Consider the following 24,089-nt stretch of genomic DNA (forward strand, 5'->3'; position numbering starts at 1 on the left):
ATTATATTATTATTATATTTCTAGATCAACCTATCTGTGAACATTTATAATTGGTCCACTTTTGTGTATTATATTAATACTAAGACAGTAAATGTTACTTAAATAAATAAATAATACACATAAACACGTTCGTTTAAAACATATTTCATTTATTTCAGGAAAACTGACAGATGTGCAAATAATAAACCATACAGGTAAATATTAAAATAAAAACTAACTACAGATAATTAATATATTTATATTTACAATTCATAGACTTATTCCGTGTCAATGCTTGGTTAAGCTTTAAAATAATGGAGAAAACATAACGGCGAACCATTCTGATGATAAAATCCAGACTGACGTTTCGCAAGAGTTTTATTCTGGTCATCTCAATGCGAACAGATACTCTTTGTAATTGATCCCATTTCTCATTAATCCAAGAATTACGATTAAACGTAATTATTATAAATAACTAGCGGACCCCGCAATTGCTAATCTCTTTCTCAGCGTCTCTGACTTCTTCCACCATCAGATTTGAGTCATATATTCTCCTTACACTCCTTTCTACTACCCGCCTAAACTATCTAAGCGTCACTTTATTAATCTTAGCCATAACGTTGACATCACCATTGGATTATTTGCGGATCTGCTCATTTCTCACACAATCGTACATGGTTGTACCACACCTGCGCCTCAGGGATCTCATTTCTACAGCATTCAGTCTACTTTCATCCCTTCTCTGCCTGTATACCACAATGTTACTGTAAAACATTAAACTACATTACATTGACTTAAATTAGACTCCGTATCTCGTTGCAGTGCAGATATTACGTTTACTCGGGACTCTCTAAACTATCTTGGCATTAATAAGAACAAACATTGAAATTCTCAGAGATATCTTTCGACTACTTTTCGAATTTAGAGAACACAAACAAACACACGCAGGCTGATTTTTTAAATATTAAGATTAACTGCCCATATATTATACGCTCTTCCAAGCACAAAAGGGGTATTTTGTACCAACTGCAAAGAAACTAGGTTACGCGAGATATTTTTGGTGTCTAACTAGAAGTCGCACTAAATTGACACGAATTAGCGATACCTGAAGCAATGTCTTATTTTGTTCACATGAACATGTTCAAAAACACACTTATTTTAAATACAACTGCGTAAAAAGTCAAATTCACTTTAGTCATTGTTAACGTGCTACATAGGTGATACTATGCTTCACATATCTATCAGATTTTGCGATATACTGCTTCAAGTTTACAGCCATATTAGAACGATTGTATCCATGATATTTAACTCAACTATTATGAATTAGAACGTGCTTTTTCAAATACATATTTTTAGAACACGAATAGTTGCAGTCAGGACATGAGAATGGTTTTTCTCCGCTGTGAGTACGAATGTGCCTTTTTAAATTCGACTTTACTGAACATGAATAGTCACATTCAGAACATAAGAATGGCTTAGCTCCACTGTGAGTCATAATGTGCCTTTTTAAAGTCGAATTTTGTGAACACGAAAAATTACATTCGAGGCATTTGTAAGGTTTTTCTCCACTGTGAGTTCGTATATGAAAAACTAAACGCCACTTTGTTGAGCACGAATAGTCGCACTGGGAACAAGAGAACGGCTTTTCCCCGGTGTGAGTCATCGTGTGGTTTTTTAAATGTTTCTTGTTTGAGGTTGAATAGGTGCAAAAAGAACACGCAAATCGTTTTTCTCTGCCGTGACATAAGACGTGTCTTCTCAAAAATGCCATGTGTGCAGTTTTAAAGTTGCATTCGGAGCACGAGAAAGGTTTTTCCCCTCTGTGAGTCACCATGTGTTTTTGCAACAATGTCTTTTGTGTGCAAGTATAGTTACAGATGGAACACAATAGTGGTTTTTTTTCACTATGACACATTACGTGAACTTTTAAAGTCGCGTTTAAGGAACATGAGAAGTCGCAGTAGGGACAAAAGAAGGAGTTTTCTCCACCGTGACCCACCATGTGAATTTTTAATTCCGATTTCGCTGAACACAAATAGTCACAGACGGAACACAAAAATGGAACGCTTAACTTGATAATAGAACACGGAAAACCACCGTGAGTCAACATGTGATCTTCCAAATGCGACTTTTGCGTGCAAGAATAGTTACAGACAGAACACGGGAATTGGTTTTCTCCACTGTGAGTCACCATGTGTTTCTTCAAAGTCTCCTTAAAGGAACACGAAAAGTTGCAGCCGGGACAAAAGAAAGGGGTTTCTCCAACGTGACTCAACATGTGAATTTTTAATCGCGATTTCGTTGAACACGAATATTCACAAACGGAGCACGAGAATGGCATTTCACCAGTATGAGTCAACATGTGATCTTTCAAATGCGACTTTTGCGTGCACAAATAGTCACATTCGGAACACGAGAACGGTTTTTCTCCACTGTGAATCAGTATATGTCTCTTTAAAGAATACTTGCTAGAAAATGCCAAGTTGCACGCGGAACACGAGAAAGGTATTTCTCCGCTATGAGTCTTCATGTGACTTTTTAAATGCGACTTCCTCATACTTGAATATTTGCATTTGTCGCACGAAAATGGTTTATCTGTACTGTGGGTAAGTAAGTGCCTTTTTAAATGTGCCCTTAGTGAACATAAATAGTTGCAGTTGGGACACGAAAATGGTTTTTCTCCACTATGTGTCAGCATGTGTCTTTTTAAAGAAAAATTGCTAGAACATGTAACGTTGCATTCAGAACACGAGAGTGGTTTAGCTCCACCAGGAGTCAAAGAGAGAATTTTTAATTTCGGCTCTTGTGGAGTTGCATTGATCCATTTGGAACATGAAACTGAATTTGATGTCGAATGAGCTATTTCAAAAGGCGCTTGATTCCTGCTGAAGCTGCCGAATAGTTCCTCATTTTCTCCTGAATAATTTGTTCCTGAAAAAATAATTAGGCTGTTCGTCATATTGCACGTTATAATTCGGAGTAGCCAAGGTGTCATAAAAATTAATACTAAGAATAGAATAAAATATTAATATTTAATTACAAAAACATAGTGAAAATGAATATTTCGTTGACTTTTTTTCGTTAAGATTTGTGGGTACTCTGAAATGATCTTTAAATACCAAACAAACAAACAAACCATCATAAAGTATCCTTGCAGGGGAAAGCAAACAGGGTACAATGCAATACAACTCTTTCTTGGCACAAAATCCTTGCTTCATTCACACTCATACGTATTATTTTATTATTCCAACTCCGCTTCATACATTCTCCTTAAACGCCTTCCTGCGTCCATCCGCCTTACATGTACAATTAATCTAATACTCCCTTTGTTGATCTGGTTCATTACTCTTTCCGAATCTTCACATTTGCGAAACAGTCACACCTAGTTTTACAACACATACGCCATTACCACAGCATTCAGTATGATATCATCTTTCCTCTTTCGGCTTAATGCCTTACTGCAGCATATTAGGAATGGCATTAGAATCCCACATTGGCTTCTTTGAGATTTTTTTTTAAGTACTCCATTTCAATACCTTTTTCAGCCATTCCATCGTAAATATACTTCGAGAATATACAAACTCATTCACTTGCTTTAACTAACTAACTAACCATCACGCCGTTTCCCCACAAGGGTAGGCAGAGAGGACGGACCGCCAAAAAAAACTCGGTCTTGGCACACACTTTTTGCCTCATTCATACATTGTCTCATACAGACTCTTTTATTATTCTCACATGGCCCGACTCAAATATCTGATTCACTTCATCGTGCCATGTCTTCCTCAGGCGTCCCAGCTTCTTCTACCATCACGTTTGCGTCAAATATTCTCATTAGACACTTTTCTTCGTTCATTCGCTCTACACGCCAAAATCATCTGAATTTCCCTTTCTTAATCTCACTCATTACGCTTACATCAGCCAATTCTTTGCGGATCTCTACATTTCTCATACGATCATACACGGCTTTACCACACATACGCCTCAGGTATCTAATTTCTACAGAATTCAGTACTCCATTAATGGAGTTACCTGCACTTACCCTTCAATATCTCTGTCAGCCTTCCCATCTCTCTAGAATATACTTCCCAAATACACAAACTCATTCACCTGCTCCTCATGCACTACTATATTGCACACTGTTTTCGTACTGTCTCTTTTAAAAACCATGACTTTAGACTTAATTATTAACTCAATCTTTATACTTACTTCTTTCATTCTAGAAATGAGAGACTGTAGATCTTACATACTTTTTAAAATCAGCAAAGCATCAACATCATACCACAGGCAACATTCTTTCAGATTACTTACTTTTAGTTTAGATTAGTTACTCCAAGTATTAATTATTAACATTATAACATACTACTTTCTTACTGTCTCTCTCGTTTTCGAACCATGCATACTTTGTTCATCCTGGACACTAGAGACTATTGATGTAAGTCTTCCATACTTTTAAGAAGAAACGAACTTACATAGGCCAATGAAAAGATTAAAAACCAAATTCCCAACAAAATGCGAAATGCAATGAGAATGCTTTTTTCTTACCGTCAATACTCTCGTCAATACTCTCGGAATATTCAATGCATTCCTGTTTAATATTTGGGACTTCTATTTCTATAAATGATGGGACTACTTTACGCTCGTCTTCATCTTGAGACTCTGGTTCTATCTTGATGGTAAAACCGAATGGTTTAGGAACATCCATGGCACAGCTGATTTCTTCTTACAACAAATTAAATCTGAAAGAGAACGCTGAATTAAAACTTGAGAATATCCATAACACATGTAACTTTGAATGTGTTTTTTTAATAAATCTACTTAAATTTCGATAATAAAAATATAAATTTTAAAGTGGAAATTAACCCACTTCTCGACATCCGATCAAACTGAAACTCGGCAGATAGACTCATTGTCGATGACAATGCAATGTTTCAACTTTTGGTGGCAATCGCACAAACACACGTGGACATATACACATTTTTATGAAATTGGATATCATATTTATTATAGCGAAATAAATCACAAATTTATATATGAAATAAATCTAGGTCCTATTAAGTTGGGATTTGACTTAGGGGTTACCACCATTAGCCGTGTTCGCTTATTTTAGTCAGTTCCTGGGGAGGAAGCCTCAATCCTCAGCCGAACCAAAAAAAAAATATTTTTAAAAACATCTATTAACAAAAATATATATATTATGTACGACTTTACAATTAGATATTTGTGGTGACACAGCACAAGAGTCCCAAATTCCAGGTGGACTATGACATCTCCGACTAAATTAATTCAAACAGACCTCATAATACACGAGAGTCATTCTAAACTTACAAATAAATGATAAATCAGTCTAAAAAGGACTAAAAAAACGTACGAATTCGATTGCGACCATTGACACATTAAATTTAGATGAGACATTAGTGCAAAACTAGGTTCCACGTTTTCACCTGCGGTTCTATCCTACAACGCTCCCAATGCTCTTAACTTCTTCTCCCAGGGCTTACTAAAATAATCTCAGAATACAATAGAATTGGTTTAAATAGAATAAAGTAAGATTAGCGTACAAGATGCATAGATGGGGTCTTAAGGACTGTAAGTTGAATACGGTGACCGGAATACTCATCAAAATGATAATTCATCGCATCTTTGAAAAGTTATATAAAGTCATGAAAAGTGATGAAACAAAAACTTTATTAACTGGGTTAAGTAGGTTAGGTTATGTTAAAATTTATTTTTTCATCATTTCTAATGATTTTATATCACTTTTTAAAAGTGTGTTGAATTGTCATTGTGTTGATTTATCATGGAGCCGTTGAATACATGGGACCTTAAGGACTATAAGTTGCATGAATGGGGCTTCAAGGACTGTAAATTGCATAAATGGGGCCTTAAAGACTGCAATTTCCATGAATGGGGCCTCGAGGACTGCAAGTTGCATGAAAGGGGCATTAAGGACTGTAAGTTGCATGAATAGAGCCTTAAGAACTGTAAGTTTCATGAACGTGGACAAATACAAACTACAGAACACGTCGTAGAAGTACATTTACTCCGCTAGTTTCCTGGAGGCACATTTGTTATAAATAAAGCACGTCCCGATGCCGTCGACTGGCTGAATAGTCTCGGTATCCAACAAATATGATCTAAATTGATGTAATTTGATCACCAAACTCTTATACACTTTATGAAATAGAAGAATGATAGGTAAAGGCTACGAAATCCGCTTCACGGTAAATATGGAATGTTTACTTTGAATTAATACTTGAATTTAGTTATATTATTACTAAAAGTTACTATAAATGTTGGGGAAAACCAAAAATAAACACTTCAAATTTTAATTTCGTTTTAATTATTTCACATACACGTATACACCGGTCGTCAACCAAAATCATAACGCCATGATACATTTTTGTTCACGAGATTTCAAAGAAACAAAATAATGTGACATTTGCCGGAAATACCAACCTCACAAAATAAATAATTAATAAAATAAAATACTTTTTTGTTTTAAAACCACGATATTTATTAATTTAAGAACCGACCGGTTTCGCTTTACTTAAGCATCATCAGGGTACAAATTAATACTGTATTAATTTGTACCCTGATGATGCTTAAGTAAAGCGAAACCGGTCGGTTCTTAAATTAATAAATATCGTGGTTTTAAAACAAAAAAGTATTTTATTTTATTAAATATGTCAAACCACAAAGTGATTGCTTTCTACAATAATATAAAATAAATAATTATCAAAATAAAAACAAACGTACCTAATTCAAATCATTCCCGGCACTAATGGTACTGGGTTGGGGTTCTAACTGTTGCTGCGTTTCATCGGTACTAATTTCAAGCTGATGTTGCGTGTCATCATATACTGGTTTGTGATTTAATTCTAATACCTTTTCCCATGTTCTAACCTAGCCTAACCTAAACTACATAAACGGAATACGTTTAATCACATTTTATTCTATTTGATTGTTATTCGGGTTATTTTATTTTATTATATGTTGATTATTTGTTATAAATAATATTGACTTACATATTAATATGGATTAATTATACACAATGATATTATTTATTTTATATGGCAATACTAATTTTTTTTTGGTTGGCAGCAGTGTCTATGAAATATTTTGTGGGTATGAATTACGATATTATGAATATAATCCAACTCTCGATATGAACATAGTCGCCGTCGGCTGCGACTATGACGGCGCCGCATACTAATTGACATATCGCGTAAGTGACTTAATAAACGAAATTAAAATTAAAAGTGCGTATTTTTTCGTCTCCCCCGACATAATAAATCATGTTTTGAATTAATAAAGCTAAATCCATTTATTTGAAAGTGAAATATTGCGTATTAAGAGTGAAGCGGAATAAGAGAAAAATAATAAAACATCTACAATACCCGAAATAAAAATACATGCTGTAATTTACTTGCACTGCAATAGTCTTAATTCGTATTCCATAGTATGTCTTGTACAACTGTGGTTTCCTCTCCCCAGCTTCACATCATGGTCAAAAACTAAGTCGAGATATCAATGAATGAGATGCTTCCACCATAGAAATTAACTTCTTTACACACATCACGCAAATCTCTGGACAAATGTATCAACTTATAGCACTTCCTCACATATAACTAATAATAATAACGTTTTTTGTGTTGAACGCATTGTGCTTACCTGTATATTTGGCCAAAAAAAGATTTAGATGTATTAATACGTGAAGTCAAACCTAACCAACAAAGTAGTGACAGGAGCACCTGGCGCCAACGCACGACCTTTAACCATAGATTCTGCAAAATAAAGATAAAAATGCTCATGAATTGCATTTTAGAGATAGTGATGGGCGCAATTTAAATTATTTAGAAAAAAATCGTCATTTATAACAAAGGATTTGATAAACAGATTTAAATAAACAGATTTAACTAACAGACGCCTAGAAAAAAACAGAGTAAAAAAAATCTTTCATTGACGGAACTACTAACATATATTTGGCAAATATTTTAATAAATATCTAATGAATTAGAAGAAAATATAATTAAATTTAACTCCACAGGCAAATTTGTTCGATTTAGCGAACAAGTGCCACTACTCGTATAACCAATTTTTTCTCTTTTGAAATCTCTCTCTCATAGAAATTGTTGTATCTCCCGTACTCTCATAGTGAGAAATAAGATCTAAACCAGTCATTCCCAAAATGGAACATATCGACCCCAGAGATCGATTTTAAACTGCAATGAAAAAAAAATGGGGTGCATGGGGTGTAATTGGGGGTCCACGAGAGCCCTTTAAGCTTTATATTTCGGGAATGTCACTTTTTGTGGTTTTGTGTGGAATTGTTTCCAAAGTACAAATAATAACCTATTGAAAATAAATTTCAAATTCTCTCTATAACTATACGAATTCATTAATATAAATGATGTTGATAAATTTTGGTTTTTACCCGCTGTTTGGTGAATTCTTTCTGAGTGCTCCAGGCATTCCATTTTTACATCCGGGAGATAAATTGTATATACGACATTACCTCTCCGTCTTCTTCGTGTGTCTCTGGTTCTGCTCAGTGAGGTATAGAGTCAGTTTTGGGGTTTGAAGTATGAGCCACGCATATCGGATCATTGTCCGATATGAGATGTCTCGGGCATCAGTAGCAGGGGGTATGACTCTAGTAAACCGTAGACATGGTAAAAATCTATGTTTGTGACGTCAGAGATGCAAATTTATTTTGTTTCTCGCTCACTTTACCATAAGACTAGTGTGCCAGAAAGAGAGTGTTCGCAAACCGTTTAATGCGTGTTCTCGCCGCTAGGTGGCCGACTCATGCTTCCCGCCATTTCACTTCCTCGAAAAAACTGTAAGCAAAGTTTGACGGACGCTAGAGGCCCACCTCTAGCGTCCGTCAAACTACTCATAGTAGTTATACTACTTATCCAAAACCTAGTCCCCCTCAGCACAGGATCTCCTAGTGAGGAGGACTATGAATATAATCAACATCTATTTTTTATATATATATTCTTATAAAAATGTTAAAAAAATGTATAACATAGCTACTAAATAAAAAAAAATAAAAAAAAAGTTTGTATGGGAGATATTAGATACAGACAAATATTTTATTTTGGTTAATCTTAACCTCTCAATTTGCAATGTATTGGCTCAAGAAAACCGTCAAAATACAGATTCGGTGGAAAATATTTTCGAATTACGCTTTGTTTCAGATAAAATCGCTTTTTGAGTCCAAAGAATATTTCAGAAAATTGCCCAAGGAGTTTTTAACTTAACTTCACATGAGAATCGAATTTATTTTCGTTTTTAGACAGTATCCGTGTTCCACCAGAATCATACAGCACGTATTGTGATGCCATCCAAGATCATGACTACACCTTAAAAGTTATTCTATACTGCATCAGCCTATAATAATAAAATGTTTTGTTAATTCGGTTAATTTCATAATTATATTTATTTCAGAGCGTAACATCTCAACCAGCAGCGTACCTGTTGCTGCACAGGGGATGGCAGAACATAAATGTAAAATATCTTGCATAGGTGACCCATATGATCCCATAAATTCTTTAATTCTAGCAAGCGAGTACCGTCCCACTGTGAGGTTTTGCTTAAATTATCCCACTAAGAAATTTGCTATCAACGCTCTTGAAATTCATTATGTCGTCGAGTATGTACTAAATCATAATTGCGAAAATTTATATCTTGTGCACGTTATTAAAGCAATCATTGCCAAATATATATGTTTTGATTAGGTTGTAACGAACATAAAATAATTGATTCGATTCATTATCAAAATTACTATACCATTTATAATTAATGCATGCTGTACCGATGTGAATAGAAAATTAATTGGCAAGGATACACGACCATACAATAGATCTGATTCCATGAAGAAAATGGCAGTACTGCGACATTTAAAATATACTAAATATAGTAAGAAATGGTTGTCTTTACTAATTTATTTTAATAAGGTAAAACCAATTAGGACCACAATTTTTTCCTATAAGCGTCTTTTAAATATTTTTTTTTTATTTTATTTTATTTATTTGGGAAAATCAACAGATTATTTACATATATAAGAATAAACTAAATAATAAAGATAAAATCCAATAACAGATTTTCACTTAAAATTATAATAATAATAAAAAATATTAAAACAAGAAACTAAGGGTTCTGTACCCGTGGCCTGAGAAATTTACAAAAAATACAAAATTGTAAATAATAAATAAAAAATAATAACAGATCTAGGAACACAAATAATATACTAATAACCAGCTAAATTTCAAAAATTTAAATTTAACTGATATACTAATAACCAACTAAAATTCAAAACAAAATGTATTGTAAAATTTCAACACAGCAGCAATCAATAACACTACACAATAGCAATAATAACAATATAATAAATGTATACCTACAACTAAATTGAACACATGAGTATAAATTGGAAGGTAAGTAACTGGAAAGGATTCAAAGCAATAACATGATAACTTCAAGTAGAATATTTAAAATTATTTAATGTTAGTTATTACATATCTTTTAAAGGTTCCTAAATTACTTGAGAATATGTCCATATCATTTAAATTCTTATTAAATATACTACAGGCTCTGAATATAAACGCATTTTGTCTTATATTAGTAGAACATTTATGGAGATGAAAAAGTGATTTTTCTTTAGTTCTAACGCTCGGAACTCTAAAATTAATTTCAGACAGAAGGGGAGAACAATCAATAAAGCCATTGATAATTTTATGGAGATATATTATATCTGCGGAGTCTCTTCTAGTTTTTAATGGCTTAAGTCCATAAAGGTCCATCGAGCTGTTTACGTCAAGGTTTGAATTTAGTTTGAAATTTAAATGATGGACAAATTTTCTTTGGATGGCTTCAATGCGATTTATGTAAATATTATATTGAGGATTCCATATGGGAGAAGCGAATTCAAGATGACTGCGAACATAAGAAAAATACAATATTTTAAGTGTTATGATATTATTAAATTCTTTTCCAATACGGAATAAGAATCCTAGCATTCTAAGGGCTTTCTTAACAATCATATCAATATGAGCCTCAAATGTAAGTTTACTGTCAAGTATAACACCTAGATCACGAATTTGTGTAACTTTTTTGAGTAGTTGGCCAGCTATATGATAATTATGGTCAAACTTAATTTTATTTCTAGTGAAGGTAATTACATAACATTTAGAAGTGTTCATGTTGAGACGATTGCGGATACAATAATCATTAAGCCTATACAGATCTTCTTGTAGTTTAAAGCAGTCAATTATAGAATTAATAGGCAGGAATATTTTCATATCATCAGCGAAAAGTAGAACATTTGCATAATTAAAGCATTTTATAATGTCGTTGATGAAAATTGTAAACAGTAACGGTCCCAGGTGAGATCCTTGGGGCACACCTGAGGGTATATTTACAATCTCAGAGATGAAGCCATTTATTGTTACTCCCTGAGTGCGCCCATTAAGATAGGAGACTAACCATCTATATAAATCCCCATGAATTCCCAAAGCTAGTAATTTGGAGAAAAGAAGACTGGTCAATTTTATCAAACGCTTTTGAGAAGTCTGTATAGATTACGTCAACTTGGATTTGATCATCCATTGATTTAGTAATATTTTCAATGAAAATGGCAAGATTAGATACAACCGATCTTTTTTTCATAAAGCCATGTTGGTTCACGAGTATTACAGACTCGATGCAGTTATATAGTTGTTCATGAACAATTTTTTCAAAAATTTTACTAAAGATTGGTAATTTAGATATCGGTCGATAGTTCTGGACATCATTTTTAGCCCCAGACTTAAAAACAGGTGTGATGAGAGCACTCTTCCAACGATCAGGAAAGATACCTTCTTTCAATGAGGATTGAAAGAGCAATAATAGGGGCTTCGAGATTACCTTGCTACACATTTTGATAAAGAAAGCCGGAATTTTATCACTACCCGCACCCAGTGAGCTAGAAATAGTATCGATTATTTTTTCTATTTTTTGTTTTGAAACTGATACCGAGGAGATATTAACTTGATTGTCAAAATGATAGTTGGTAGAGTGTACATCGGAAATAGTGTTGTAATTAAAGGTGGAGACGAAATGCTGTGAGAACAGGTTACATATTGCGAAAGGATTTTCAGCAGTTACTTCGCCCAGTTTCATAACATGAGGCAAACCAGAATTATTTCTTTTTCCTTTAACATAAGACCAAAAGTTTTTAGGGTCACGAGATATATTAAGTTCAGCGTTTGTTATAAATTGTTTAAGACATTCTCTAGACAATTTCTTTTGCCTTGATCTAAGGATACAGAATTCATGGTAGTCTAAAGGATTGGACCACCTTTTCCACATTTTAAACACTTTATATTTTTCCTTAGTCAGTTTTATTAGGGCTGGACTAAACCAATAGGGATAAGAATTATTAATATGAACTTCCTTTGACGGGACGTTTAATCGAATGATTTCATATAAAATTGTATAAAAGCGGTCAATAGCAGTATTGGTTGATAGGTTTAAAAATTCTGCATCCCAATCAATACTACTAAGGACGTTATTTATTGTTTCATAGTTAGCTTTCCTAAAAAGATTGATTGTTCGTTTGTTGTCCACCATAGGAGTTTCCAGAGATATGTTAATGTCAACAAGAATGCTTTTATGATGTTTACATTCAGGGATGAGATACTGGTCAGTATTTGATACAATTACAGGGATCGAGCTAAAAACAAGGTCTAGGTATGTATGATTATTATTTGGAAAGGTGCAGTACTGTGATAGATCAGTAAATGAAAGGGTGTCAGATAGTTTGGAAATAATTTCAGATTTAGAGCCATTCGTAATTTGCATACTATTACCATTACTTAAAGACCAGTTAATTTGAGGTAAATTGAAATCACCCGATATGACAAAATGATCATCGTGATGTAGTCCTCGAAGTTCACATAATTTATCCATGAATTCATTTATATTTTGTGAGTGATTGACTCCTGGAGGTATGTAAACACAGCATAAATGAATTTTTATGAAATTATTAATCGTAACAGTCACCCAGATGTCTTCAGCATTCGTGTTAAAATCCTTACGTTCATGAGCTATGAGGTGCTTCTTCAACGCAATCATTACTCCACCTCCTCTTTTTTGCTCATTGCGATCGCGCCTAAATACCAGGTAACGGTTGTCAAATAGCTCTTCACTAGCAATACTGTCTACAAGCCAAGTTTCAGTTATCATAATAATATCATAGTTGTTATTGGTAACATTAAAATAAAATCTATCAGTCTTAGAACGCAGTCCAGTCACATTTTGATAATATACATTCAACATTTTAGTACATTTAGTTGATAAAATATATAAAATATAAGATTGATAAAATAGTTGTAAGCATGTTCTAGTAAATTATAAATATTAGAGTGGTGTTGTAGTAACGCAAGCAGAGTAATTGTAGGATAATTTGGATTAAAGTTGGTAGTATTAAAAGAGTTAGTTGTTAATATTATACAAATAAAGAAAAACCAGTACAAAGGATGATATTTTAAAGTAGGAAAAAAGATAAGGTAGATAGGAAAAATAAATTGATAATAGCTTATAGTCACACGAGACGATGCTAAATCTAAGAAGATTATCAGCAAAAAACCTGAGTCACGTCAGATTCCAATGTCACCTGAATAATGGGACTAGTTTCATTTTTGCGTATAAATATTTTTCCGTATTTGATCCATCTGAATTTAAAGTTTTTATCCTTGCTTAAGTCTCTCACTGTCTTGAAGAGCGCACGGGTTGCAGCAGTCAGATGCTCGTTGACATAAATTTTGGAGTCCCCGGGAAGCTTCAAATCACTTGAGTTGAGACTGCCTTTCTTCCTTATAGCAGCAAGAAAGTTATCTCTACTGCGGCTGGCTGTGAACTTTACTACAATTGGACGAGTAAATTTAGGATTTTCTCTGGGTAATTCCTTGACCCTTGTACGAGAGATTTCATCAATATCATTTGGGAGAACATCAACACCTGCCTTGGCTCCTAGCAATTTTATGATATCTATTAAATTTTCATTTCTTTTTTTCCGGTATGCCAATAATTTCCACGTTATTTTTTAATGAGGTTTGCTCAAGACGGTTTAATTTGGACAATACCAGATTATAATTAGTTTGAAGTTCATTGTTTTTGACTTCGAGGTTATTAATTTTGGAGTGACACTCTCTTAGCGCATCATTCATTGTTTTTAATTGCATAAACACTTTATTAATTTCTTCTTTAATTTCGTCCTTAAACAAAATTAGTAAATTACCAAAGTCTGGCTCTGAACCAGCCTCAGCAGCGGGGCTCTCTACGGCAACATTACGTTTTGACTTAGTACCCGCTTTAGTAGGTAGAACAGACATTATGAATAGGTACTGAACTGTCAAGGTTATGAAACAATGAATTGTAGCACTCTGTAGAGTCAACGAAATCACACGATCACTTACGATGTACAATATACAAGTGAAATAATTAATTACGCAACAACTTTTTGTGGAATTGATCACTTTTATAAGCCCAAATAAACATTAAATTAACAACGATTTTACAGTCGACCACTTGGTTCAAGAGTATTGTTAATCATGAAATATCGTAGTACTGCCATGCTCCTCATCAAATCAGGTCCATTGTATGGTTGTGGTGTATCCTTGCCAATTCATTTTCTGTTGACATCTCTATATGAGTAGTAGAATAATAACGAAAAAATAAACATATAAGTCAAATATTATTATCATTTGTAATGTTAAGCCAAATATCCTCTGATGCGGCGTTTACATTATTCAGTTTGGCCGTATTAGTCTGCAGCTCATTTTCAGTCACCGACTAGTGTTAATAAAAAAATAGTCAAATTAGTTTATTTTATATGTCTAGTTTATATATAGTTCTACTTTTTATTACATACTTGACATCATAATGAATATTCTCTCAAAACCTTCTTCAAAATAATTTTGTGCGTATATACTCTTGTATTTGGTGTTTTTATTTGTTATTATTTTTTTTTTTTTTTTTTTTTTTTTTTTTAAAGAAAGACAAACATTCCCGGGTTACGAATAACCCAACAATGTTTGAAAATCTCCTACTACCACCACAGAAAGCCGAAAATGTTGCTTGTTTTGTGATGGAGGACTTAGCCAGCCGAGGAATCGAACACGCGACGCTCGGGTGAGACCCAAGCGCTATGCCCACTCAACCACTGACCGGGTATTATTATACCCTATTTATTTATCAGGTGCCAATATGTATTGTTAAAACAATTACCTATTGTTAAATTTACTTTACTGTTTACACTGTTACATTCTTTATGTTGTGTACTATTCCTAAGTCAAAAATATCTAAAAGGCATATAGAGTTTTTATAACTAAAAAGCATCACAAAAGTATATTCATAATATTAAAGATCAGGTTCGAGTCTGTAATTAAGGGTAGCCTAAGAATTTTTTTTTTAAATTGTTTTCTGGGCCTTTATGATTGAGTCTAGTGTAGATGAAGTGCCGCCTCCCCATGCTATAATACCATACTCAAGAATAGATTGGCAGACTGCAAAATAAATCATTTTCAGGTGTTGTAAGCAAAGTTTCGTACGATTCTGAAAATTCCATTCCATTTTAGAGATGTGAGTCAATGGTGAGGCCGAGGTACTTCATCTGAGTAGATCAATGTAGTGGCACTGACAACATTCATTGGAATTCAAACATGAGGATTCATACTCTTATGTGTTTCTGCGTTCGCTGTCTCACTTTATTTTATTCTAAAAGCATTATAATCACTTATTTTTGAAATAATAAGTGATTTTTTAGTGCATGCGAATGGAAAGAACCTGGCCAAAAAGCCCAGACCTGGCATTATTACATGTTACAGGATTTGTAATTTTGGAACGAGTAGCTCTGAAATAAAATATGAGCTGTCTATACTATCATTTACAATTTTGAACATAAATATTAAGTCGGGTATAATTCTTAATCTGAGGGTTTTAATAACTAATTATTCCATTCAAGTAATTATAGTTTAAGCTTTTAATGGAAATACCGAGTTGAAAATTAATTTGTCTCAGGAATAAATGTTGATTTCTTTCGATTACATCTGAATGTATTATAGTTGAGGAGTTATATTCCACTTGACTTCGAACAAAAGATGTATACAAATGGTTCAAGGTAGAAATATTCCTAAAGCCCCATGAATTTCACCGAATGAGGCCAATTTTCATTCCCTTATTATTAATTGCATATGAAGTTTAATATAGAGTCATAAATGATGCCCAGGTCATTAAATTCTTCGAAAAAGGTAAGGGTTGAGTTATAAGCTCAAATGGATAAATAATTTACTGACTTGTTTCGTAAAATCTTACTGAATGACATGTATTTATGTTAAGAGTACACCATTTAAGTAGCCTGTTTGAGTCACTCTGTAGACAATATTTAATATTTTTTAATCGTCTGAAAAAAGTAACACATTAATATCTTTATCCAATATATTAACAATATCGTTTGTAAACAGTACTAATAAAATTGGACCTTAATGAGGCCTTTGTGGTACACCACTGGTAAGGTATAAATTGGTTAGAAAAGAACGAATTAATTTTTACTGTTAGAACAGATAGCTAGCAAACCAGTCTACTAGTTTTCCATCAATACCGAGCTTACATAGTTTAACTAGAATAATTTTATGGCATACTTTATCAAAAGCCGTATATGTGGAATCAACTTGAGTTCTGTTAGCTGATGCGTTTGGTATATAGTTTTCATATAACGAGAGATTTATCAAAGTTGATCTGCCGGACAAAAATCTGTGTTCGAAAGGTTGCAGTCAATATTATTTATTTATTTTTCATATTATTTTTTATTATATTTTTAGCATGGCAGACAGTGTTTTGATTTGTTCTGTTGAATTAAACAATATTATTAACATAATATGAACTGAACATTTTATGATGTAGAATGCTTTAGCAGTCGAATTAAACAATATTATTAATATAATATGAACTAAACATTTTATGATGTAGAATGCTTTAGCAGTCGTCCAGTTGTTTTACGAAATTTTCGAAGTATACTTTGCAGTTTACCTATACAAAAACCTTTTAAACAATCGTGGTATATATCTCAACTATGATGGGTCAGATGATGATTATTTAGAAGCGACTTTCTTGAACACGAATATGTGCATTTAAAACACGAGAAAGGTTTTTCTCCACTGTGAATCATCGCGTGCTTTTTTAAATTCGCCTTTCTCGCACATGAATAGTTACATTCAGAACACGAGAAGGGTTTTTCTCCGCTGTGAGTCATCATATGATTTTTCAAATCCGACTTAAATGTACATGAATAGTTGCAGTCGGGACAAGAGAAAGTTTTTTCTTCTCGATGTGTTCGCATGTGATATATTAAAATAGACTTTTTTGAACACTTATAATTACAGTCCGAACATGAAAATGGTTTCTCTAAGCTGTGAGTCAAAGAGTGCTTTTTTAAATCCGCATTTCTTGAACTTGAATAGCTGCAGTGGGAACATGAGAATGGTTTTTCTCCACTATGACTCATCATGTGTCTTTTTAAAGAGGCTTTTTGGGTATATGAAAAATTACAGTAAGGACACGAAAATGGTTTTTCTCCGCTGTGCGTCATCAGGTGATTTTTTAAATGAGACATTCTAGCACTAGAATAGCTGCAAAAGCGACATGCGAAAGGTTTTTCTCCGCTGTGAGTCATCATATGCCGTTTTAATCGTGACATTTCTGTGGTGGCATAATTGCAATCGGGGCATGAGAAAGATTTCTCTCCGCCGTGAGTCAACTGGTGTCTCTTTAAGTTTTCCTTTCGCGAAACTGAATAGCTGCAGTCGGGACACGAGTATGTTTTCACTCCACTGTCGGTTGGCACACGACTTTTCATTTGCAACCTATGTGGACTTGCGGAGCCGTTATTTTTTAACGAGTTACCTTGATGTTCGCAATCCTCCTTATTTTCGCCAAAATAATGTTTTCCTGCAATAAATAAAGATTCCATCAATCAGAGTTCGATTTTGATTAAAAAAAAATTATGGTGAACAGTGGATACATTTTTTAGTTTTTCAAAATATAACAATTGTTGTTAAATTATGAAAGTCGGATTAAGTTTTAAATATTTTATATGATAATTTAATTAATAAAATTGGATAAGGAATGTGAGAGGAGAGATGCATGAAAGGAAGTTAGGTGAATTTATGACTGTTATGATTGAAATGTATTGCAGATGTAAGGATCCATTTGTTCCATTCAGTTGGGTTTCGATCTTTTAGTTGTCAAGGTGAAGGTTGAAGATTTTAGAAGCTGGGTAGATGAATTGTCTTTTTGCTAATGTACTATGTAGTTTAGGTAAGTTTTAGTGTCAGTTGGTTATTGTTTTGCTGGTGTGATTGTGTTGTAAGAGTGTTTTTATTGTTTCTGTAAAAGAAATATGTTCATAAATTTTAGATGGAGGTGACGTAAAGGTATTTAGGACGATAAAAAAAATATTTTTTTAAACCTTTAATTTGTTATAAAGGTTATCAAAATTATAGTGAAAGATTATTAATGATCGCAGAAGAAGAATATATTAATACATTTAAACGAAATATGTAACAGGAAGAGACACAGATAGTAAAAAGGTAACGGTTGCAAATGGGAATCAAACACAGGTTCCTTCTCACTGGGACTTGAAAAACATTTACAAATTATTTGAGGATAATATTGGTAATTCTTAAGTTGAAATATAAGATCGACAAAAATTACGAAAAATAATCAGAAGTTAATAGTTTTGTGTATTTACGGGAAAGTCTTGGGTTCGATTTCCAGTTGTGACCGTTACCTGTTTATTTTATCACGTTTCGTTTTGATTTATTGATATTATATTTTTCTATGATGAAATATAACATAGGCATTCAAATTGATAGACCAGCCAATCAAAGAAAGAGGAACAAACCAAGTTGCGAGGAGCGCAGGGGGCGAAATTACCGTCTTCGTATCAGTGATTTGTCAATAAATTAATCTGACAGTAAACAGGCAACTCGCATTGTAATTCATCACTATTCAGTCCTCGGAAATGAAATGTGCTTACAAATTACTTGACCTTTTTACAGTGGCGCTGGCTGCTTAAAAAACTAAACTTTATATAGAGTAAACAGAATTTCGGGCTTGTTTTCAAAATAGAATATTTTATTAGGCACCTTTACAAATATGTTATAATTTACCCAATTCATTTAGCGTCGTTACGCCAGACGGTTTGTTTATAAACTAAAATTCAGATCCTGCACAGAAAAGTCCCTCAATAGACTGCGCTGCAAACATTTGTCTTACTTTAGCGAGCTTGACTTTTCTGCGCAGGGTCTGGTTATTTAAATGTGCGCTCTTCGACGGAGAATGTGCGATAATGTATGATAAAGCATTCTCGAACCCAAAAATATGGTTACGTAGTTTGCTCATCGAAATGATATCCAGATTTCATGTCAATTTGAAAGTCTATCCATGTTCTTCAAAAGTTATTCCAATAAAATTAAAGAATATGAATTATTGTCTAACAGATAAAATAGCTGACAATGTGAAGAGAACTGGTAAAAGGCGCCAAGAATCAGCAAATCAACTGAGGCAGGTCTTATTGGTGCATATTTAACTTTCTTACAACACAACTACACCACCAGAACAATAACCAACGGTCACTACAAAGTACCTTCACTACATAAAATATAAGATTCATACAAGAGTCACGGAAATGAGAGATCTTGGAATTATTTTGGACGAAAAACTAAGTTTCACCAATCATATCCATCAAATTGTGAACAAAGGTATGAAAACACTAGGCTTCGTATTAAGAACAACTAAAAACTTTAATTCTTTACAAGCCATTAAACTATTATACGTATCTCTAGTAAGAAGTCTAATTGAATATAACTCAGTAGTTTAGTCTCCATCTTACAAAATTCACACTAACAACATTGAGCGAATACATTTCTACGTTTTATAAATTTAAAATTAAATATCCCCGTCGTAGACTTAAAATACAATTTCTTATTAAATACTCTAAAAATACATACATTAGAAGATAGACGTAAAATAAACGAATATGATTTAAGATTTTCACGGCCAAAAGTATTTTTGTTATTTGTTTTTGGGGTGTTATGCCGTGTTGCGCAGTTTTTTTATTATTTATTTAAAAGTGGAAGAAAAACCACTTTTAAAAAAATAAAAAAAAAAATAAATGATACATTAATGTTAGCTCAGAGGGTTGGAGCTGGCAACACGGTATCACAACCTCATACTTAAGCTCACATTTTAACACAACCTCAAATAACACATCTGCCCTGATGATGGACACTGCAATGCTGTCCGAAACGTTGGCTAAAGAAGGAGTTAGCGCAACACGGCATAACACCCCAAAAACAAATAACAAAAAAAAAAGTAAAATAAACGATTTAACGTTCTTATTCAAAATACTTAACTCTAAATTCGACTGTTGTGACCTCCTGCAACTTATAAACATACATACACCCACAGTAACAACACGACAAAATACAATATTCTACAGCAGCACACATAAGCGTAACTACATTGCCCACTCTCGGATACAGCGACTTCACACCATGGGAAATCATTACTTGGGTGATGTTGACATATTCAATACCAACTTGGCAAGTTTTGTGGATCATTTAAAACATTTATTTCAACAATACTCCTAAACACATCATGTAAACCTACAAATAGCTGTAATTTTCTGTTTTTGTTTCTTGTGTTTGTATGACTTGTTGCACAGCTTTTATCAAATGTAATTTTATTCTTATATTTTATGTTTCAAAGTATCTGTCAAATTAAAATTATACTACCAACCATGTAAAAGCCCTCTGGGCGTTAAATAAATAAATAATACCACGTCAGCTCAAAGACAATTTTTCTTCCTAGCTCCTAAAATCTTTAACCTTATCCCTGAAAACCTAAAAACCGTGAGTCAACCCCATTCCTTTAAAAAACAAATTACGAAATGGATCCTTACACACGGAATACATTACAACTACAATACCCATTAATTCTACACTCTATCAATTTACTCACCTTTCAGACAAAACTTAATATATCCTCATTCCCTATCTTAGCTTAATTAGTGTGATCTATTTACTAATGATTTCTCCAATTTTTCATCTTCTTATAATTCTCTAACTTCTCCATCCTCTTCTTGCAACCCAAACTAGCTATACATCATTTTTCTTTTTTATATTATAGTAATGTATAGATTCTATGTCCGCAAACTGTAAAATTCACCCGCCATAACACAGGGTCATCCCTAGCACGGAGGGTGAAATATCACAAAATCCACATGTACTCTCTAAATCATGCATCAATAAAATAAAAATAAAATAAATATTATACAAAATATTCTTACCATCCGCGCTATTCAATATGTTAGAATCCTCCAAGCACTCCTGATTAATGCTTGGGACTTCTATTTCAATAAACGGAGAAGGTATCCTTACATGACCGTCTACATCTTGAATCCCTGGCTCTGACTTTATGGTGACACCATTTGGGCTAGAAATATCCATGGCGCTGTTTTGAGATGGTTCCAGTTATATTGGGAAGCTTGGTTTTTGATTTCAGTTCACAATAAATTATACCTGGATCAAAACACGTGTATTTATTAACGGACTTAAGTAAAACACACAAAATAATGAAAAAAAAAATCAAAAGAAAAATTATAAGCAAAGGATGGAAAAACAAATATAAAAGACAGAGATAAGCAGAGATAATCAAAGATAAGAGACTTTATGAAAATAACACATAATATCTTATCTTAACAATTATTATATATTAACCCTTCAGTACTTTCATCGTTTTTGTACAGTTTGCAAAGTTTTCTGTATATTTCAAATGCCCTATATACGTCTAATTTTTTATATTTTCCGTAAAAAAATACTGTTTTAGAAACTAGATAAAATTTTCTTTCTTATGTAGGTATATAATCAAAAATGTAGAGAATTCGATATTTCGAAAACACTTTCTTTTTGTTTGCGGAATATGTAAGAAAACTGTTTCTTCACTTTTATCTCGTTCGTATGATAAATATTTTTTAAAGTTAAACCGATTGTTACGATACTGGCGCGAAATTTGAATTATTCATTTTGGCAATTTTTAGGATTTTATTAATGGATTTCAGTATAAATATTTAAAGCAAACTGGAAACAATTATTATTTCTCTTTCTAACGCCAAAAAAATAAGTATTTTTGCATGATAGAAAAAAATATATAAACACTTTTATAAAATATAGACGCCAGCTCATACGGGTATATGACCCTTAAACGATGGAGGAGTTAAAGGATATTATACTCTTATTCACTTATCTCAGGATTGGAGTTTTTTTTTAATGTATTTATTCGAATCTCCGTTTTGAGGTTATTGGGAAGTAGGTTGTAGACGTGTAAACCCTTATGGCATTTACTTACGCTACCAGTTTTAGTCTTTACTGTATCAGTTTACAAATTATTATGTAGTCAAACTCACCTCCTACCAACAGAAGAAAAGAAAGGCTTATTATTTGGCTTAATCCAGTCCCACCCAATAAAACATGGAGAAACACAACACACATTACATACTTAAACGATTTACGAATAATATACAATAAAGTAATGGTAAAAAACCTCAATTATAACCCAGAAACCCACAAGAAATTGACTGAAAATCAGAAAAATGTAAAGAAAAAACTGAATCTACAAAATCCAATCGGTGGAATACACGCGAACACAACATTTATAAAAACATCATAATTACATGAACACAACACAAGACAACATAATAAATTAAATACACAAATTTAGTAAAGACTGAAAGTGTTAGGTGATTGTAACTCATATACAATCTTATAGGCTGTCAACAGAAAATAGACTGAACGTATTGCAGAGAAAAATTTCAATCTTACAAATGGTGAGCAAAATAAAAATGTACCTTTATAAGATTAATTTGTTAATTAGGTAGAAAACAATACTATTAAGATTTTGTAATGCGTACTTAAGCTAAGAAAGTGAAATATGTGTATCTTTCTTAAATTAAAAGAAAATTCACCATTCAATGCCCGACCTTCAAATTATTGACGCTGTACGTGAACAAAAAATCTGAACGAGAATTCCATGAATTAGTTATTTCGGTAACTATTTATACAATTCAACAACTTTCCAATGAGGTATATAGATAAGAGTGAGCTTTGGCATTCGAAGTATGGGCCACGCATATCAGATCATTGTCCGATGTGAGATATGTTAGGTATCAGTCGGATACAAGCGCTCGCCAGGCACAGGTCTCCGACGGTAACTTCAAAATGCCGACGCGCGCTGAGATATTGTACAAGTCGTACTGGAAAATATAGGGAAAACAATGGTATAACATTTCATCGGTATGTAGGGTTTTACCATACTCAGTAGTCGAGTAAATTGACTTATTAATCTTAAAAACTCGTAGAGCATTTGCATGGCGGCGCGCGGTCGCCGGTCACCTTCGACGCGTTCGTTGAGTTCGTTCGCGGTCGGAAGGATTCGGGCGACATCGACAGTCGTCACACTCTCTTTCCTTCTTCCCGCACGGGAACAATATTTCACACTGTTATTGCAAGGAATGTAAACTCTGTTTATATATCTCAATGCATCGTACATGTAATCCGAGGACCTTCTGTCAAAAATTACAAACAGCACACATTCTCAAGAATTGTTTTGTGTTTTGCAATGATAAACAATTCGCTGAGTAGGGTGAAGTATTTAAGAATAGCATGTGTTATTACCTCAATGCTTTGTCAGTGTGTTTTCATGATTCTAGCATCTTCCAACAATACGACCAAAAAATTCAATCTAGGAAATGTGACAGGCCGACGAATTATTTTTAACCATAGATGTTGAAGAGTCTAGATAATGATGCTGTCCTAAGTATTATTAGAATTGCGTAGCGATGCGAAAAGCGAGAAACGAGGTGATCATTTCGATGTAACCATTTTTTAGTTGACTGCCGACTCTTTAACGCTCCACCTGTGCATGGGCACAACGTCGGTAGGAGGACCTTATCCTATTGATGGCGAACCACAGTTTGTGAGGCACTGAGAAACCAGGCTGCTCTCAGT

General features: G+C 33.4%; 1 protein-coding gene and 2 long non-coding RNA genes across 3 annotated transcripts; all 3 read right to left on the minus strand.

Annotated features, from left to right (window-relative positions):
• Nucleotides 1–222: 222 nt before the first annotated feature.
• Nucleotides 223–2,415, minus strand: LOC149414081 (uncharacterized). The gene has a single exon (XM_089644309.1). It carries the CDS (start codon nt 2,339–2,341, stop codon nt 1,289–1,291), a length of 1,053 nt encoding a protein of 350 aa, XP_089500435.1. The 5' UTR covers nt 2,342–2,415; the 3' UTR covers nt 223–1,288.
• Nucleotides 2,416–2,853: 438 nt separating this feature from the next.
• Nucleotides 2,854–7,756, minus strand: LOC149414082 (uncharacterized). Its single transcript, XR_016304143.1, has 3 exons — nt 7,651–7,756; nt 4,522–4,715; nt 2,854–2,910 (listed from the first exon to the last, which is right to left on the minus strand). It is a non-coding gene; the product is annotated as an uncharacterized LOC149414082 (long non-coding RNA).
• Nucleotides 7,757–17,873: 10,117 nt separating this feature from the next.
• On the minus strand, nt 17,874–23,828 carry LOC149414083 (uncharacterized). Its single transcript, XR_016304144.1, has 3 exons — nt 23,757–23,828; nt 21,374–21,605; nt 17,874–17,970 (listed from the first exon to the last, which is right to left on the minus strand). It is a non-coding gene; the product is annotated as an uncharacterized LOC149414083 (long non-coding RNA).
• Between the last annotated feature and the right edge of the window lie 261 nt (nt 23,829–24,089).

The sequence above is a fragment of the Hesperophylax consimilis genome, chromosome 20 (assembly GCF_061612785.1).
Source record: "Hesperophylax consimilis isolate HC1 chromosome 20, BYU_Hcon_1.0, whole genome shotgun sequence".
Taxonomy (NCBI): domain Eukaryota; kingdom Metazoa; phylum Arthropoda; class Insecta; order Trichoptera; family Limnephilidae; genus Hesperophylax; species Hesperophylax consimilis.